Source organism: Astatotilapia calliptera, chromosome 10 (assembly GCF_964374335.1).
Source record: "Astatotilapia calliptera chromosome 10, fAstCal68.1, whole genome shotgun sequence".
In the NCBI taxonomy this organism is placed as follows: Eukaryota; Metazoa; Chordata; class Actinopteri; order Cichliformes; family Cichlidae; genus Astatotilapia; species Astatotilapia calliptera.
In genome coordinates, this window is record NC_137431.1 from 19,221,639 (window position 1) to 19,238,610 (window position 16,972).

At 42.4% G+C, this 16,972-nt stretch overlaps 1 protein-coding gene across 3 annotated transcripts in view; it reads left to right on the top strand.

Annotated features, from left to right (window-relative positions):
* LOC113030088 (replication protein A 70 kDa DNA-binding subunit-like) overlaps nt 1-16,972 on the top strand; it is a 53,863-nt gene that overhangs the window by 28,201 nt on the left and 8,690 nt on the right. For 2 of the 3 annotated variants that reach the window (XM_026181181.2, XM_080307143.1), the window contains exon 13: nt 2,085-2,214. In XM_026181181.2, the coding sequence (XP_026036966.2) occupies nt 2,085-2,214 (130 nt within the window). Of the gene's footprint in view, nt 1-2,084; nt 2,215-9,869; nt 10,037-16,972 lie in introns of all 3 variants that reach the window. The other variant, XR_013911717.1, reaches the window with a different exon arrangement.

Sequence of the window (16,972 nt, forward strand, 5' to 3'; positions counted from 1 at the left end):
TTTAAAGGGCTAAATAAGTAAAAGAACAGCACCCTCCTTCCTTTCATCACTCCTTCCATTCTCCTCTAATCCGCAGCTTTTCCTCTCGATCTCAGCTGCTGTTTGGTGCTTATTCAAGTTTACATGCTGGCAGCAGTCAATGAATGACAATGAAGTTAGTCAAGTACCAGACAGTTATCCACTTCTTTTTTATATTTAGGTCTGTGCTTTAGAAAGACAAAGGAGGTCTGTCTGACTCTACTTCCTGTGGCGATGCAGTGCTATGTGGGATTGTTTGGACCAGACTTCTTTGCATAATTCAAGGAAGCTGATGAATTTGGATGATGAGTTGATTAGATTGCACTGCTTAGTTAGACTGCTGAGCAGGAGTCACACTGATCCATGAAGATTTTAGATGGTATATTAAAAAGGTAGATAAATTAATAAAAGGCATGCATAGACAATACTCGAGAGGTTTTATTTATTTGTATTTTTCACTTGGTGAATGAACTGTGTATGTGGATGCTAATGTATGCAGAGAAAAAATGATAAATGGTCTGTTAATGCATTTGGCAGCCATATGTCAGATCATATATTTTGCAGGATGTTGTGTCTGGAAATCAGTTACAAGAGCGATTCAGACATGTCTGAAGATGCTTATTTGGATTATAATTGATACAGTGCAGTTAGTGATTGAGTTTAGTTACTCCTCAAGAAAATGCCATAGAACAAACATGTAAAAAAATATACACACATTTGCTTTGACACTTTCTTTTTCACAAATAGATACACTGCTGAACATATTCAGGTCCAGTGTTTATGGAACATCTAGTGTAGTTTAATATTTTCAGTATCCAGGGATCTTTACTTGTGTCCTCAAGCATACGGTGTGCTTTCTTTTGACTTATCAAATCCGTATTTCTTTTCCCTGCTCTCTGTATAATGTGCATGACAATTTAAAAAGAATATACCAATGTGTTTTGGTTCATAGGCATGCCTGGACATACACCCATCAGGCATAACATTATGACCACCTGTTTAATATTGTGTTGGGACCCTTTTTGCTGCCATGTAGCCCTGACTTGTCATGGATTCCACTGGATCCGTGAAGGTATGCTGTAGTATCTGGACCAAGATATTAGCCTCCATGGATCAGGCTTGTTTGTCCAGCACATCCCACAAATGCTTGATTGGATTGAGGGCTTTGAAATTTTGAGACCAAGTAAATACCTCATGCACCATTCCTGAACCATTTTCGCTTTGTGGCAGGGTGCAATGTCCTGCGGAAAGAGACTTCAAGGAATGCTATTTCACTGAAAGGGTGTACATGGTCTGCAACAGTGTCTAGGTAGCTACTACATGTAAAAGTAACATCCACATGGATGGATCCAAGGTTTCCCAGCAGAACATTGCCCAAAGCATCACCCTGCCACTGCCGACTCGCCTTATTCTCATAGTGCATCCTGGTGCCAGGTGTTTTGTGGGTAATCAATGCACACAAAGTTGGCCATCCACATGTTGTGAAAGAAAATGTGACTCATCAGACCAGGCCATCTTCTTCCATTGCTCTCTGCTCCAGTTCTGATCCTCACTTTCAGTGGTGAAGAGGGGCCATAATCACCCTAACTGTTTTGCAGCTATACAGCCCCGTACACAAGAAACTGTGATGCACTGTGTATTCGGACACTTTTTAATCAGAAATTCGCATAAACGTTTTCGGCAATTTGAGCTACAGTAGCTCATTTGTTCGCTCTCCACATGCATTAGTGAACCTTGGCCGTTAATGACCCTGTCACTGGTTCACCAGTGTTCCTTCCTTGGGCTGCTATTAATAGATTGTGACTGTGAACACCCCGCTGACCCAGTCATCGAGCCATCATAATTTGGCCCTCGTCAAACTCACTGAAATCCTTAAACATGTCCATTTATCCTGCTTCTAACGCATCAACTTTGAGGACAAAATATTCAATCACTCCCTAATATATCCAGCCCACTAACAGACGCCATGATGAAGAGAGAATCAGTATTATTCACTTCACCTGTCAGTGCTTATAATGCTATGCCTAATCGACGCATATTTATTCATGTACGTGTCATCTCTATAGGTATGACCGGGAAGGCTTTGCAGTCAACAGCCAGTCGCTGACAGAGACCAGGTCAGCAGGCACAGGATTAAACATGAACTGGAAAACACTGAGCGACATTAAGAATGAAGACATGGGCCATGGAGAGAAGGTGACCTCAACACATGCAAACATACTTACACACACATTGCATTACCTTATTTCCAAAGATATTATCATTACATGCATTTAGATTTAAAAGGGAAATAAAATAAAAATCACTGATGGTTTACTTTACCCAAATAGCAGCCAATATCAGAATAAATTTCAGGAATGGTGTTCTGTCCTTATTGTGCGTCCCTTTGCCCAACTTGACAGACAGCTAACGGTTTCAATGAACATTGGAGGCGGAAGTAAGTTTAAGGCTTTTTACTTCGTCAGTAGTTCAATGATTGACATCCTTTTCTTCCCATAAAAAAGCAATAACTCTCCAAGGCAGAAACGTTTTAAAGAGCAACAACATATCCTGCAGGCTAACAAGCGACCAGCTTCCTGTTTCTTCTACCCACAGGAACACAGAAAAACCCCACCAAAATAAAAGCAGGTGAGTATTTCCACTATGACCAGCAGAGGGTGCTGAAGAGAAAGAACCTATGCATGCCATAACACTCCCCGTCTCGTATTGTAAAATACCATTATGAACCAACTGAAACATCATAAACTGCAAGATTTTACAGATTATATCTGAATACAATGTTTACCATCATGACACACATACTTCTCAGTCCTTTGGGGACATCAATAACACTGTCTCTGACACAGGTCTCAGGTAAGTATTAATAGTTCCATTTCTTGAGACCCTCACTTCAATCTTCCTGACCCTGCCATCCTTATCCGGGAAGATCTGGTTGACAAGTCCCATTGGCCATTCATTGCGCCTCGCTTGTGCATCTTTGATGAGCACCAAATCTCCCACCTTGAGGTTTGCATGGTTACGTTGCCACTTGTTCCGGCTTTGCAGTGTCCCTAAGTACTCCCGTCTCCATCTGGTCCAAAATGTGTTTGCAAGGTGTTGAACTTGCCTCCACTGCTGTCGATGGAGATCCTTCTCAATAAAACTTCCCGGAGGGGGAAGAGGAGTGCACACCTTCTGAGTGAGAAGCATGGAAGGTGTCAACAGGAAGGGTGTGTCAGGATCTGTTGTGATAGGAGACAAAGGTCTAGCATTAATGATGGCTGTTACCTCTGCCATTAGAGTAGAAAGCACCTCATGTGTCAAGTGAGAGTGCGGGGTTTGGAGAAGCATTGCATCCAGGATACGTCGGGACAATCCTATCATACGTTCCCAGCTTCCTCCCATATGAGAAGAGTGAGGTGGATTAAAGATCCAGGTGCATCCCTCTTCTCCCAGGTATGTTTTAATGCTTGACACGTCGGGATCTGTCAGTGTGAAACCTAGCTCCCGGCAAGCACCAACGAAATTAGTCCCACAATCGGATCGAATCTGCTTAACAGGCCCTCTCAAACTGAAGAATCGACGCAGGGAATTGATGAAACTTGATGCGTCCATCGACTCAATCAGTTCAATGTGCACAGCATGTGTGCTAAGACACGTAAAAAGAACAGCCCACCTTCTGCTATTTGCCTGGCCTCCTCTTGTGCGCCTTGTGACCACAGACCAAGGGCCAAATACATCCAAACCCACGAAGGTGAAAGGAGGTTCGGTGCTGATACGATCAGAAGGCAGATCTGCCATTCTTTGCTCAGTTGCTTTCTTCCCAAGTCTGTTGCAGGTGATACAGTTGTGGATAATCTGTTTGATTAGCCTCCTTGCTCCTGTAATCCAATATCCAGCAGTACGGACTGCACCTTCTGTGAACACCCGTCCCTGATGCATTACTCGCTGGTGATGGTGTTCTACTATCAACTTGGCAACATGGCTACCACCTGGAATAATGAGAGGATGTTTCTCCTTGTAGTCGATGTTGGCGTGTTTGAGCCTTCCACCTATCCTCAAGAGTCCTTCATCATCACAGTAGGGATTGAGTTTTTGTAAAGAGCTGTGTTTTGGTATGTCTTTACCATTAGCAATACAGACAAGTTCCTCCTCAAACATTTCCTTCTGCACACTTTTGATGACGACAATCTCAGCCTTTGTCAGTTCCTCTGCTGTGCGAGACTGTTTGCAATGATGCCATGAACTGCAAGAGGGACCTTCATCTTTGCTCTTGAAGACCTTTGCAATATGAATGAGCAAACTAAGGGCCTTGAGGAGTTTCTTCAAAGAGGAAAAACGTCTGAACCTTTGCGATCCAAGCAGAGACCCATCATTACTCGTGTGAGTGACAAAGCTGCGTATTTCATCATCCAACTCAGGGTCCACAAGGTCATAGGTTTCAGCTTCTCTTGTAACACTAGCTTGTAACAAGAAGGCAGGTCCTTTAAGCCAGGCACTGTCACCAAGCATGGCGGCAGGCACCGAGCGTGTGCCTATGTCAGCAGGGTTAGAGCTCGTAGGGACATAGTGCCATTGTTTTGGTTCTGAAATCCTCCTGATTCGCTGCACCCTGTTGCCAACATATACATAGAACCTCTTCGTCTGGTTGCTTATATAGCCTAAAACCACACGACTGTCTGTGTAGAATTCAACTGCCTCAAGATTTAGGTCCAGTTCACTTGTGATGACTTCAGCAAGCTCTGCAGCTAAAACAGCAGCTCCCAATTCCAGTCTTGGAATTGTATGAGCAGATTGTGGGGCCAATTTTGCTTTCCCTAGAACGAAGCCCACCTGATGGTTCTGATTTTCGCCAGTGGTCTTTAGGAAAGCAACTGCTGCAATGGCTTTAGTGGAGGCATCTGAAAAGATGTGTAACTCTTTTCTGATTGCTGTTGACATCGTAGCAGAAGCGTAGGTCCTTGGAATATGTACATTCTTGAGATCGACAAGAGATTCTTTCCATGTATCCCACTCGGCCTCCCTTTCTCTAGGCAGTGGAGTGTCCCAGTCTAGGGCCTCACTTGAAAGTTCTCTCAGCAGCATCTTTCCCTGGATTGTAACCGGTGAAGCAAATCCTAAGGGATCAAAAAGACCATTGATTGTAGCTAAGACACCTCTCTTTGTAAAGGGCTTCACTGTCTCTGCTACTCGAAAGGTAAAGGTGTCTTTCTTTAGGTCCCATATCAGACCAAGACTTCGCTGTGTAGGTGTCACATCAGTCTCCAGATTTAGCTCTTTAAGCCCCTTTGCACGGTCATCTGGAGAAAACGCATCAAGAACCTCAGAGCTGTTTGATGCTATTTTATGCAGGCGAAGGTTAGATGTGGCAAGCATTTCCTGTGCTCTCTTCATTAGATCAATAGATTCACTGGCTGTGGGCCTTGACATAAGCGCATCATCAACGTAGAACTCCCTCTCAATGAAGCGTCGTGCATCTGATCCGAATTCCTCTTCACCATGAGCTGCTGCACATCGAAGGCCGTATATAGCTACGGATGGTGAGGGGCTGTTGCCAAACACGTGAACCTTCATTTGATACTCACAGATGTCATTGGCAGGATTGTTGTCTTCATGCCAGAGGAAGCGCAAATAGTTTCGATGGTCCTCTCTTACAATGAAACTGTGAAACATCTGTTCAATGTCAGCGGTTACTGCAACAGTTTCACATCTGAACCTCAACAATACTCCCAATAAGCTATTATTGAGGTCAGGTCCAGAGAGGAGAACATCATTGAGAGAGACGCCATGGCACTTTGCACTTGAGTCAAACACAACCCTGATCTGATCTGGCTTCTGAGGATGGTACACCCCAAACGTAGGTAAGTACCAGCACTCCTTGTCCACCTCAAGTGGAGGAGCCAGTTCAGCATGGTCACGATCAAATATGTTCTGCATGAAAGCAAAGAAATGCCTCTTCATTTCAGGCCTTTTTTCAAGGGTGCGCTGAAGAGAGGATAAGCGTTTGACGGCCTGGTCGCGATTGTTGGGCAGCCACTGGCGAGGTCCCTTAAATGGAAGTGGCGCCACCCAGCTGTTGCTGTCATCTATGAACATCTCTCTCTTCATGACCTCTAGGAACAGTTTGTCTTCAATAGAAAGGCCGATTTTGTTATGGTCCTCGGATGTATCAAAGATGGTGCTTCCAAGAGTGCATGCCTTAACTATAGGTGTTTCGGTGGTAGGGAAGGCTTTACGCTCAGACTTGGACCCATAATTCTCTTTGATATGAACCATATTTGGACATGGTCTGAAATAGGATGGGCGATTGTTCTCAAGCACATTAGTGTGATAGGCATCCACAGCTGCAGGCTTATGAGCATCACCTAAACAGACGTCACCAATGATGACCCATCCCAGGTCCAGTTTCTGTGCATATGGGGCATTGTGAGGACCGTTTCTATGCTGCCTCGCTTTGTGGACACTAAGTAGGTCACGTCCAAGTAAAAGGAGGATCTCAGCTTTGTGATCGAGTGGTGGGATGAGATGGGCTATTGGCCTTAGATGAGCATGTTCTGCTGCCACCTCAGGGGTAGGTATCTCAGCTCTGTTACTCGGAATGTTATTACATTCAATTATTGTCGGCAGTGTGACTGATGTGGCTCCGTCTAGTGACTGCACTACAAAGCCTGTAGCTCTTCTACCCATCATTTCTGTTGTTCCCGCACATGTACGAAGTGTGAATGGAGACTCTGACCCCTCTATGCCATAAACATCAAAAAACTCTGACCTGGCAAGTGACCGATTACTCTGATCATCGAGCACGACATAAGCCTTTGTCACTCGCTCTGGCTGCGCTTTTGGGAAAACCTTTACCAAGCAGATCTTAGAACAGGATCTTCCTCTCTGAGCTTCTCCACATACTTCGGTACAAGTCGATGTTATAGCAGGCTGAGTTGTCTCTTCTGTGCCCTCCCCGCCATGACCAAAGAGAGTTGCAGGAGGTGGTCCTGGATGAAGGGCAGAGATATGATTCCTGCTTTCACATTCTGTACACTTGATTGTTGTGCTACAGTTCTTGGCCATGTGACTAGTGGAAGAACAGCATCTAAAACAGATACCATTGTCCTTGAGGAAGGTCTTACGCTCCTCAATGGGTTTATTGCGAAACCCTCTGCAGCGCTTGAGGGGATGTGGCTTTTTATGAATAGGGCACTGCCTTTCCACATCACAGGTTTGCTCTCTCACGCTGTCTTGGCCAGCTTTCCCCTGTGATATTTCCGTCTTGTGAGCAGAGACCAAACCCTTATAGGTCTTCCTCACTGTAGTATCTGATCTAAAGTGGTCTGTTGTAGATGCTAAGAGCCTGAAGCCTGGATCATTGCGGGCTTGTGCCTCTCTGCAGACAAAGTCACAGAGAAAGGAAAATGGCGGAAAAATGACACTATGGTCAACTTTATACCTAAAACCCTGAGAGAGCCACTTTTCCTGGATATTGTGTGGTAACTTGTCCACAATTGGAGCGACACCACGTGCAGTGTCAAGATAGCTTAGCCCTGGGAGATAACCCTCTGATTTTGCTGCCTCAACCTCCTGCAGCAGGTCACTAAGCTCTCTCAGCTTAACAGGATCTTTGCTACTGACCTTTGGGAAGTTTGTAAGCCTGTCGAACAGTGTTTTTTCAATTATCTCTGGAGAGCCAAAACATTCCTCCAAGCGCTCCCAGGCTTTGTCCAGTCCAACTTCAGGACGACAGACATGCACCGTCTTTATTCTTTTCACATGCCGTGCTGAGTCGTGCCCTAGCCACTTAATAAGGAGGTCCAACTCTTCACTGGGGCTGAGTTTTAGTCCACTGATTGCATTCAGAAAGGAGGATTTCCACGCCCAGTAATTTTCAGGGCAGTCATCAAACTTTGTGAGACCAGCATTAATAAGATCCCTCCGTGCCAAGTACCTTGCTATATCACCCACCTGAGCACTGCCATCTGGTAGGAGTTGAGGTGTGACTCGATCAGGCGACCTTTCCCTTGTGCTCTCTGGTGGGTGCGGTGTTGAGTGGGGATAAATACCAGACTTTGGTTCCTGAGATAGCCCTGATGTTGGAATGGCTTTGTTTCTCATTTTGAACAAGTGAGATTCAACATATGGAGTACCAAAGCTTTGCCTGGGTTGAATCGTGGGCTTCAGCTCATGAACAGTTGACTCTCTATGCTCTTCCTCTGGTTTAGCACTCTCGGTTGGCTGTAGATGCTGCTCCACATACTGCCGTGTCCTTTCAGCAGTCTCTTCAAAGGCTGGTTTCCTTTCAGTTTTGACAGACTCCTCTGCTGCAACCTCAAGGATGCTGGCTTCAGCCATAGCTGCTGCTACCTCCTTTTCATACTGTAAAGTGTTCAATTTGGCTTCTATGCGAGCCTTTTCAATCATCATTTCTGACTCTATTTTGGCATAATCAGCTCGTGCGCGAGCTGCCTCCAGTTTAGCACGAGCTGCAGCAGCGGCTCGACTGGCTGATGATCCACTCGATGCTATAGAGGCCACTGACCTGGTCTCTAGAGCCGACAGCTGCGTTATTTCTTTTGTGACTTGTGTGTCCTCCATCCCACAATGCTGCTGTGTGGCAAGCGTAAGCAGTAGTAGAGATGAGACGTGCTGGCAGACGAAGTTGCTGTCTTTGATTATCTCTGCCTGCTGAGAAGCTGCTTTTTTACTGTTCTGTTCTTATTGTGCGTCCCTTTGCCCAACTTGACAGACAGCTAACGGTTTCAATGAACATTGGAGGCGGAAGTAAGTTTAAGGCTTTTTACTTCGTCAGTAGTTCAATGATTGACATCCTTTTCTTCCCATAAAAAAGCAATAACTCTCCAAGGCAGAAACGTTTTAAAGAGCAACAACATATCCTGCAGGCTAACAAGCGACCAGCTTCCTGTTTCTTCTACCCACAGGAACACAGAAAAACCCCACCAAAATAAAAGCAGGTGAGTATTTCCACTATGACCAGCAGAGGGTGCTGAAGAGAAAGAACCTATGCATGCCATAACAAATGGGGTGGACGAGACTAAAGTAAGCTCCATGGACGCCATTAAAATGTTCTTTGCAGTTAGGATTAGGTGACTTTGTTTTACAGTCTTTGATTGTTTTATGTTTTATTAACTGTTTTATGAACCACAAGCAGCTATAGTGCTTGCTACATTGAATGCACAGTGTGAGATCTGCAGTGAATCTGATCAAAATTAAACCATAAGGTGTTAAACAGCAAAAGGGTAAATCTTGTTGTTTGTGTTGCAGTTTTAGTTTGATTTCTGAGTCAGTTCTTTATGAAAATCTTGGTAGAAAGCAGATTGATATGTGAGTCAGAAAATCCTTCTCTCACTCAGGCAGCTGGCTACTGTTTGAAGAGGAATGAAAGAGACCCTGTGCAGATGATGTAACATCAGCATAGCTACAGTACAGCCAAGGTTGATAACAGAAAATCATTCCGGCGTTGTAAGACAAGCACTGTAAACATTGAGTTTTGGCACCAGCCCCAAAAAATCAAAGAGTTAAAGCTTTAATGCTTTGAAAGTTTCCAGTCACACAGGGACAAATCCATCATGTTGACGGACTTTGACGTCAGGAGTGTAATGCTGTTTTTAAATTTTTTATTTCTTAACTTTAACTTGCTTGCTCTTGTTACCTTCACAGTGTGGATTGGGCTTTCTTGAATTACGTATACAGTAGGGGTGCAACAATACTCATATCGATATTGAACCGTTCGATACAGTGCTTTTGGTTCGGTACGCATATGTATCGAACAACACAAAATTTTTTATTTATTTTATCAACTTTTCTTCTGACGATACTGTCTGTGTTGAGCACTCACTGGATCTGCATTCGACTACTTCGCCTAGGCTGCACTGTCGAGTGCAGATCCACTGAGCGCAGCGCAAGCTAGCAAGACAGAAGCTAAGCTCGTTGCAACATGGCAACTGCCTCAACGCTACCCGAAATTGAACCTCCCCCACCAGAGCTGGCGTTTGGTACTATCTTGGTTTTCATGTGAAGTATGACCCTGAAGGTAAGCGCGTCATGGACAAAAGTAAAACAGTATGTCGGATGTGCCACGCAATGCTCAATTTGTGAGAACTAGTGCGTTAGCACAGTTAGCTTGTTAACGTGTTGACACCGTCCAGCCCCACGCACGGGGCGATCCCTGGTAACTCGTTAACGGAGATTTGCCGCGTTATGGCGTTAATGTCATTTTAACGAGATTAACGCTGACAGCACTAGTGGGAACACAACGAATATGACTGCACATTTACGCCGACATCATCCTAGTGCAAAGACAAGTGGAAGCAGACAAAAACAACAAGCAGGCATGCTACAAACTTTACCCGAGTCATTTAGACAGCCGTTAGCACATGATTCTCCTTATGGGGACCTGATAGGTTTAATATGCTGCTGAGAATATAGACCAGAAGAAGCGTATACTATAGCTTTTATTTTGGAAAGAGCCATTTCTCTGTAATAAACTCTTTTCCAAAGTTGAGTGATTTCTCGATCAGATAGATTTTTTTTATTATTATTATTTTGTTGTTTCAGCAACATTAAATTTAAAAACTGTACTTTTGAGTTAAAATATATATTTATAATTTTAATAAATGACAAATTAAAAAAGCATGAACATTTTTTTGTATCGAAAAAATACCGAACCGTGACACCAAAGTATCGAACCGAACCATGAATTTTGTGTATCATTGCACCCCTAGTATACAGCTGCGTCTGGAGAAATTAGAATATTGCAAAAATGATTGTGTTTTGTTTCATATATTCTGTATTCATTACACATGAATGGAAATAAATATAGTGATATGTTTATTTAGGCGATTACAGTTTTTAGGTCGTGAAAATCCAAAATGCAGCATTACAGAAAGTGTATCCTTTGGTGTAGTGCATTACATTCAACTGCAGTCACTTGGAAGACTGCTGACTTAGCAGTTTTCCAGATGACAATGCTTGACCCTCCACAAAGAGAGTAAGCTACATAAGGTTACTGCTGAAAAAGCTGGCTGTTTGCAGAGTGGTGTACCAAACCGTATTAGTGAAAAGTTCATTGGAATGGGATGACAAGCAAGGAGTTTATTAAACTTCACCGAAACAATCTGCAAATTTAATTAAACTTTAATAAACTATCATCTTGTCTTTATTTTTAGTTAGTACATACCTTAAACACTTAAAGCTGTAAGCTAATGATAGTTATATAAGAGCAGATGCATGCTGGTGCAATAAGCTGTACGTTTTACGTCCAATGGATGCACGATCTGATTAGTCGACTAATCGCAAAAATAATCGGTGACTAGTCGACTATCAAAATAATCGTTTGTGGCAGCCCTACTCACCACGCAGATGTCTTTAGGAAAGGAGGTACAACTGTTGCATTGCTAATATCAGTGATGTAAAGCCACTACTAAACCAGAGATGGCGTCAGAAGGAAAAGGAACTGGAGTGGTCCAAAGTCCTCTTTTTAGATGAAAGTACATTTTGCATTTCATTTGTAAATTAAGGTCAAAGAGTCTACTTGAAGAGTAAGGAGGCACAGAGTCCAAGGTGTTTGAAGTCCAGTGTGAAGTTTCCACAGTCTGTGATGATTTGGGTGCCATGTCATCTGCTGGTTTTGGTGGAGGTTGGTCAGGTGTATTTAATCAAAGTCCAAAGTCAATGCGGGCGTAAAACAGGAGATTTTGAAGTACGTCATACTTTGCCAAAAGCTTTGCTGACCATGTTATTACTGTGCTTCACTGACCAGCCAACTTGCCTGACCTGAACCACACAGAGAATCTATGGGGTATTTTCAAGAGGAAGATGAGGAAAATCCCAAAATCCAGATGAGCTGAAGGCAGCAAGCGATCTGGACTTTAGTAACACCTCAGCTTTGCCACAAGCGCCACTCCAATGCAGTAAAAGGAGCCCCAACATTTTTTATCTAATCGTGGAATAATAATCTGAGATACTGGATTTCTGAGCATTAAGAGCTGCAAGCCATCATCTTCAAAATTAAATTAAAAAAAGGCTTGAAATATTTCACTTTGTATGTAATTAATATGCAATGTAATACACTATATGAAAGGGAAATTGCTGAAAAATCAGGAACTCACAAAGTGCAAATAACTGACAGGGAGTTAGAAAGGAAAAGTTACATTTAATTCTGAAAACAAAAATGCTGTATTTTTTTCCCTCTCCTGTAAGAAAATAACCAGAATTTCTTTTAAATTCATGTCAGAATTCATACACAGCACAGCCGAGTCTGAATATGGTCATGCAAGTAAAGCCATTATCACTGAACTGAACCCACAAAATGCACGATGAAAGCAATCCTTACTGCTAAACATCACAGGATCATAATGTGATTGAAGGCCTCTTATTAAAAACTATCAAAGAAGCTTTTCTGTAAACAGACATGGTTCCAGCGATTTTTAGACCTGACTGCTGCTCAGCCTCATTTAAATGTAAGCATTTAGACAAACACAAATCCACAGTCAGTCTTCCATTCATTGTAAACAGAGCAGCTGTAGGCTGTGCCTTGCTATGACTTCATGGATTAGAGTCATGCTTCTCTTGTTTTAGCTGTGGGAGGGAGATAGCGATGCTTACGTATTAGCAGTAAAGCCAAACGCCATTGGATGAGCACGCAAGAACCTTCAAATTGAATGTGTGCCATTTTAAGAGGTGTCATTGCACAGAATTATCAACCTTTTGACCAAAAGCAGAGTGCATCTAAATGTGATGCGCCACTCCTAAAATTTCTAATTAATGAGATTTAGTTCAGACTAGTCTGCCTCATTCCTCGCATTTAATTGGAAGCCACTTACGGGTAGCTTCAAGATCAATGTCGCTTCTAATAAAAATTTCTAATTATGTTTTTTGAGGTGTGGGAAGCCTATAGGGCATAACATTACCAGAAGGGAAGTGGCACAGATAGAAAATGTGGGAGACTGAGAGCTGATGAGTGGAAAAAGGCAGGCAGAGCCACTCAAGCTACATGTCACTTACAAAGCTGCACTGAGGGATGTTTTTTTTCTTGGGGGAGGGCGGGGACCAAGGCCACAGAAGAAGGTGTAAAGAAAGTAGTGAAGAGTGGACTGGATAGAAGTGACAAGGGTTATTAAGAAAAGGTAAAGTCAGGATGAGGGTTGAAAGGTGAGAAATCCCTCTTTTTCCTGTTTTTCTTATTTTTTCCCCTCTTCTTATCCTCTGTCCTGTCCTCTTTTCTGTCTTCTTAGCTGTCTGCCCTGCGTACCACCTACTGATTCTGTAATTGAAAGGCTTTAAGAAGCTTGTCTCTCGCGCACTCTGAGGCTGCGGCTTTGGTTATAATAATGGAATTCAAATCATTAGCTTATAGTTTGAAGGAATCTAATTTGACATTCTACCTGTTTTCCTCCATGTAAGTGTGTGACTGTTTGCGTGTGTGTGTGCGCGCACACAGATGCAAGCATACAAGCTATTTCTAATTAATGTAGCAATGTGTGTGTTGGGGTTTGGGGACAAGCATTAAAGTTGGCATGTGCAGCCACGTCAATTATGTGAAGTAGATTTTCACTTGGTTGCCCTTCCACATACAAATTTTAATTGCATTTAGGTGCCAGAAGGTGACACAGGGATTTGGTGTGATAAGAATGAAAACTATTTTCAGAGCTATGTGTGTGTGTGTGTGTGTGTTAATGTTTCTGAATCTTTAGGTAAGTGTGCACACGTATTTTTGCATTGTAGTGTGTGTGTTTTTATGTGCAGCGTTAGTCATGCTACTCTTCCAGGCGCTCCTCAGTGTGCTTAAGGTTAAGACTTTGCCCCAAGGCTTTTGTGTATACACTGGAATACTGAGGGAGAGAATAAAACACAAAGGGAGAACTGGAAAGATGATGACAAATGCAGTGGGATTTATTTAGAGTGGTCTAGTTTTGTGGGAATCACTATGGTTCAGATCGCGATGACCTCTATCTGCTCATTGTCTGTAGCATCTGCCAACATTAGGAGTCCTCAACAACCCCGTGCTTTCAAAAAGCATCCTGTTTTCTTTTCTCTTGTTACGTCCACCCTTCTACCACCTTCCCCACTCATCGCCTTCCCACCTCTCCAGCCTTCCAGCGCTCCAATCTGCCCAAGTCTGCAAAACGTGATGAGGCAGGCGGAAAATGGGAGTGGAGTGTTGAGGGGGAGAGCGCTGTTGCTAACGGGAGGAATTCTCCTAATTAAAAAAAAAAAAAAAGCCTTACTAAGTGTTCAAGAGGGGTTCTTGCCGTGTGGCATGTGTACTGGGTAGATGGATGGGTGGACAGATTATGAGGATGTGAGTCAGTGTTAGCTAGAGGGGGAAAAAGTGTCAAAGAGCTCCAAGTCTGACTGGCAGTATCTGTAGAGGTCATGAGGACAGAGGACATCATCAACCCTCTCATGAGTGACGCTGTGAACACAATGGCCTTTTCACATTCCATGCTCTTACTAAACAGTTTACAGCGAGTGTGGGCTGTATAACGAAGGAACAGCATTGCTCTGTCAGCGTGTGTGTGTGTGTGTGTGTGTGTGTGTGTGTGTGTGCACACGAATTTGGCCGGCATCCTAGAAAGAGTCTTTGATAGACTCATTTAGGCCAACATTAGTAATGAGTCTGGCCCAGCTCTAGCTTGTAGTTGTTGTTTAGAATGCATTTTAAAGCATTTCATTTTAAATTCTGGCTTCAATTCCAACATCTTGTTTAAGACCTGTTCTCCTGATAGAAGAAATACCCTCTGGTGAATCGAAGAAAAAAAAATTTCTGTGGTTTTTCCAAGCATGTGCAGGTATATCACATTCATCACCCCGTGCTTAACCGCGTGTATGTTTGCATGCAGGCACGTCCACGTGCGTGCCTTTTCCCAACGAGATGCTGTTCCTGTGCTGTGTGCATTCTTTATATTTATATTTATGGAAATCAAATGCCGAGCGTCTCCACAGGATGAGAGAATAGCCTTTTCCCCCCATAGAATTAGCATTTCTTTCCTTTTTAGCTGTTGATTTTACCAGTGTGAGTTCTGCCGCCTAAGGAGCTAATATCTGTTTAAATTACAGCAATATCGCTGCATTTTAATTTGATGCTGTTTGACTGTGTACACTTTAATTTAAATTCCTAACAGAAAGAAGTTCAGCTCATTGTATGTGTATTGCAAATGCACAAGTTTGGGTCTTTGCATATAACCTTGCACCGCAGCCGTGTGTATATGTCAGCGTGCTTGTGCGCGCGCATACATTAGCACATTAGCACTATTTCAAAACTAGAGAGGAAGAGAGAAAGAGATCCGTCTCATCTTGCATTTATTATGCAAAGAATTCTCAAACTCCCTCTGCTCTCTTTTTAAACAGTTCCAAGATTGTTTGGAAGTCAAATAGAGATGTGTAAACAGCATGCATCTACCAGCTGGGCCAACTTGTTGGCAACAGTTTTACAGTTGATGCCAAATTTGATCTGAGTTTATTTTTATTTTATTTAATATTTCTCTTTCACCCTCTTTAAAACTGTCCGCTCTGAAAGGTCCACTTTTATTCCTCTCGATCTCACATTTCTTTTGGATTTTATCGTTTAATTTCATCACTTTTAAGTCACGATTTTAAAAGTAAGGCAGCTTAAAACACAAGAAAATACCAAAAGAATACTTACAATGTTTAGATGAAAACAACACATCCACTGAGGGTTATTCACCTGGAGCGCTGATGAATGTTTCTTTTAATGTGCTGCTCAATATTAATATTAGTGCACTCCTTTTTTCTTTATCAATTTAAAAATCACAAACAGTAAAAGGGATTGTGCATCAGTGCTGCTTTATAGAAGCTAACTTATTTTTAGCTTCACTCTTGATTGACTGCGTGATATTTGCATACAGATTTTGGTATTTGTTGAATTATTCCACTCCTGTGTTCTGCTGTTTTTTGTTTGTTTGTTGTTTTTTTAAATGCTGCTCCTTTTTTATTGAAAGATTACATGTTCAGTTCCCGAATGAGGTAGCAGTCCATGTTTCCTACTGATAACTTGTTTTGTGTAAGTCTTGTTTACGCATCAACACTGCACAAGGGAAAGGTGCACCACCTCTTCTCTGTCTGCTAAACCTTCCTCAAGCTCTTGTATGGGAGGTTTGTTTGTCTTTTGTGGTTAGCTTCAGTTTTAGATCTTTTGTCAGCTGCCTTAAAGCAGCCTGCAGTTGTTAATTGCTACCACAAAATGTAAGGAATTATAGAATGACAAAGCACTGGAAATGTCATCAGCTGTCAGTTTGTAATGATTATTGTTGACCTGTCTTATAAGTCCTGTTGAGTCAGGACTATTTTTATAACTTTATGAAAGAACAGTGCATTTATATTTACAATTATTTGTTTAGACTTTTGTTTCAAACTTTTGTACAGATCTGTTTTTTTTCAGTGTCCATACGCATACCTTTAACTTTAATCTTGGCTCAAGAGTCTACAAGATGGTGTAACAGTTTTATTCAACTCTAGAACTCCAAAAAAAAAAAAAAGCAATCAGATGGCTTTGCTCTGAAAGCTTGAATGAAAGGAGGCAAATATGAGCCAGCTACAAGGACGGCTACAGTTAATTTCTTGTTTTAACATCTGCCAGCTCTGCAAACATTCAAAGGAGAAAGCTGCCAGTTAAACAGGAAAACTAAATGATCCATAACACTGGCACTGACTATTATTCTGCCAAGAGTTCCTTTCTCCTCCAGCTGTATGCTGTCAATTTGCCATATTTTTACTGACACCGACTTAAATTATGCTTTTGAGGACTGGTGTTAATTAGCTGGTGAAACAATGCTAGATTGTCTCCCGGTTCCAGCAGGAATAGTTTGACTGTTGCAAAAATTGCACATTAAATGCAAAGTTCTTAAAACAAGTCTCGGGTGATTTGGTTGATTTGCCACATTCACATTTAATATGGAAGAGTAATAGACTGAAAAATATAATAGACAAAATGCAGTTAAACTGCTGC